We start from the raw sequence: 3,241 nt of genomic DNA on the forward strand, positions 1-3,241 counted from the left end.
TAATATATATATATATATATATATATATATATACTGTATATGTATATATATATGTGTGTGTATCTTCTACTTATTTTTAATTGATGCTCCTTTTAAATTTTGCCCAGTCCTTCGTCTCTTCCTCTCTTCTAGAAGTTTCCCTGAACTGAAGCAGCGCTTGTAGGTGCCCTCCTAAATGCATGCACAAAATACTAAGCAAGGCCTGACTCTTTTTTTTCTTTTCTTTTTTTCTCTCGGCATACGGTAATTACTCCCTTGCAACAAGCCCATTAGGCGTTGAGGAATGCTCTGGGGATTGCCGCCGAAGCAGCCCAATCAGCTGAAGCAAAGTCACGGCCAAAAAAAAAAAAAAAAAGACTCCCTCCGCGACCACCAGGGAAGCATTGGCCCGCTCTGCAAGGCACACAGTCAGCTCATTTCAGAGGTCACGCCTGCTCAGGAAATATGCAAATGCACAGAGCGAGAAGTGTAAATGGTCACTGGTGAGTTTGAGGCATTTGATAAACAAAAGCGTCTGATGAAGTGTGGGTCTTTCCTTTTAAAGGTCATTTAGCGCAGTGCCAAGTGTTTTCAGAGCACTACATTGGTCACTGCGCCGAACTGTTTTGAGGCTCATTTACAAGTGATGGGTCCCTGTGACCCTGGTTTATGCCGCACAAAGTTTGAAGGGTTCTTTGAGGGACGGAGATGCAAACTTTTCTGCCACTTTCATCTGAACAAATGATCATTTTCAACAGTCAGCATTCCTTAAAGTGGCTGCTTTCTGTAATATAACACATCACAGACTGTGATTCTCTCTCGTTCTCTCTCCCTCTCTCCCTCTCTCTCTCTGTCCTTCTCTCTCTCTCTCTCTCTCTCTCTCTCTCTCTCTCTCTCTCTCTCTCTCTCTCTCTCTCCCCTCTCCCTCTCGCTATGGGTTTTTCTATATCTCTCTGCAAGTTTTCCTCTATTTATACCCATTGGAAGTCACAAGGAGCGGCAGCGTGACTGAATGATTAAAGAAAACGGAGCTTTGAGGGTTGATCTCCACATGAAGCGAGGCAGACACAAAGGAACCGCCTAGTGTACGAGCCGAGGAATAGATCTCACGTCTAATTTCCCCGGACTACTTTCTCTCCCAGCTTTCCCCTTATATAATAATGAACATAACAAACAATTCTGATCTTCTTCGCTTATTTAACGCAAAAAAAGAAAGAGCGCGCTGAAAAAGCTCTGCACTACCAGTATCGCCGCACTGCACCGGCAGCACTTAGATGTTTCTCCGGTTGCTCTGATGTTGATTATATGCTTTTAGGGGCTTTGTTGTGCTCTGCCTCGGCCGTGCGTCACTTAGGACTAAAACGTGTAACGCGGCATCAGCCCCAACGTCCGGTCATGTGCGTGTCAGGCGAGGTGAACTCAGACGCTCCGTATCAAACCCTATCTCCCTCTCTCTCTCTCTCTCTGCACGCTCTGTCTCCCTCTCTCTCTGTCTCTCTCTGTCTCTCTCTCTCTCTCTCTTCAGTTTTTGATGGGAAAAGGAGCGTGAGAATAGAGGATAAGCATGAAAAAAAAGAACGTTTAATATTGAATATTGAATTTGACCTGTGATGACTCTACCTCTCTCTCCCTCCTTCTCTCTCTCTCTCTCTCCCTCCTTCTCTCTCTCTCTCTCTCTCCCTCCTTCTCTCTCCTCTCTCTCTCTCTCTCTCTCTCTCTCTCTCTCTCTCTCTCTCTCTCTCTCTCTCTCTCTCTCTCTCTCTCCCCCTCTCTCTCCAGGCGTGAAGGCGGTGTTCTCGGGCCACTACCACCGCAACGCGGGCGGGGCCCACGACGGCCTGGACATGGTGGTGAGCTCGGCCATCGGCTGCCAGCTGGGCGAGGACGCCCACGGCGTGCGGGTGGTGGTGGTCACCGCCGATGCCGTCCTCCACCGCTACTACGGCCTGGAGCAGCTGGCCGCCCAGGGCATGGACCTCGACCTCAGGAAGCTCCTGCAGCAGCCGTGACCGGCCAATGGGAAAGGGGCCGTGACGAACCAATCAGGATGACGGCTGCGGTTTGTGACAACCAACCAATCGGGATGACGGCTGCGGTCTCGACAACCAATCACACAGGTTTTTTTTTCGATTTAGGGCCGGTTCGACTGCCATGATAGTATTTGATTTTGTTTTGATTTTGTAATCCGTTGTGAAATAACGATTGAACGGTGATTGTGGAGGGGGAGGCGGAGTGGGGGGATCGTAATACTTCCTTATTATACCTCAGGAACTTTATACTACATTGTCTCTAGGACAGTGAACAATGGTTCTTCCATTAAAGTTTAGCAAACAGCATTGCAAGCTGTTATCGCACTGGTGGTTTTAGTGTGTGATACATAATAGGTTTTTATTCCCTTTCTGTTCAAAAGAAATGCACAATAACAATAAGAAGGTCAGCACAAAAATGTTATAGCTTTAAGCTTTATCGTCTCACAACTATGCAGCTTATGTTTCTGTCGAGGTCTTTGCTACTAACAAGCTATGCTGGTTCACCTCAGCTGATCGTTTCTGTTTGGTCGTTTGTCGTGTTAGCCAGAGGGGGCTCATATGCCCGGACACGGAATCAGAATGTCAGAATCAGAATCAACCCCAAGGCCGATTGGGGTTGATTTGATTAATGTTACCAGATCAAACTTCCTCTCTCCATCTGTCATGAAACAGCTACTGAGTATTAGCTATAACATGACTATTCAAAACCAGTTTGACGTCTAATAGTTAAGTTCATATCCCTACAATGTGTGTCTGTGCTTAAGTGAACCGTCGCTGAATAGTGGTAGAGTGGTAGTACCGGTGATATCTAATCAGACGATCTGATTGGCTAACAATCTATATGTAGCTCCTAAGCTTAGGCCTTTGGTACGTCTGGTGACATGCCTGACAACTACGTAGAACACAACAGACATTCCTGGAGACTTCATTGCACAGCATAATCAAAGTGTTACTAAAATTAGTCTGTATGAAATTAAATAAAAAAACTCAAACAATACAACTTTGTATGCTGATTTCTTTTTTAAAGTCTAGTGGTCACTTCAAGCGTGTCTGTTAAGTATATCAAAGAATGATGCAGGCTATTTCACTTTGGTTGAAACTTATTTTAAAGGAGTGTGTTCAAGTGCAGTAAAAAAAATCATCTTTTGTAGCTACTTCAACCGAGGGATTTTCTCTCTCAATCAGTCAATCAGGAAAATCTTGCAAGCGGGGTGGAGAGGAAGAGAGAAAGA

At 45.5% G+C, this 3,241-nt stretch overlaps 1 protein-coding gene across 1 annotated transcript in view; it reads left to right on the forward strand.

The window, feature by feature from the left end:
* cpped1 (calcineurin-like phosphoesterase domain containing 1) overlaps positions 1 to 2,996 on the forward strand; it is a 28,626-nt gene extending 25,630 nt beyond the window's left edge. Inside the window, exon 6 of the mRNA XM_084485674.1 lies at positions 1,759 to 2,996. Coding sequence (XP_084341800.1) covers positions 1,759 to 1,988 — 230 coding nt within the window. The 3' untranslated portion in view covers positions 1,989 to 2,996. The remainder of the gene's footprint in view (positions 1 to 1,758) is intronic.
* The last annotated feature ends 245 nt before the right edge of the window (positions 2,997 to 3,241 follow it).

Source organism: Micromesistius poutassou (assembly GCF_964030765.1).
Source record: "Micromesistius poutassou genome assembly, chromosome: 21".
Lineage (NCBI taxonomy): Eukaryota > Metazoa > Chordata > Actinopteri > Gadiformes > Gadidae > Micromesistius > Micromesistius poutassou.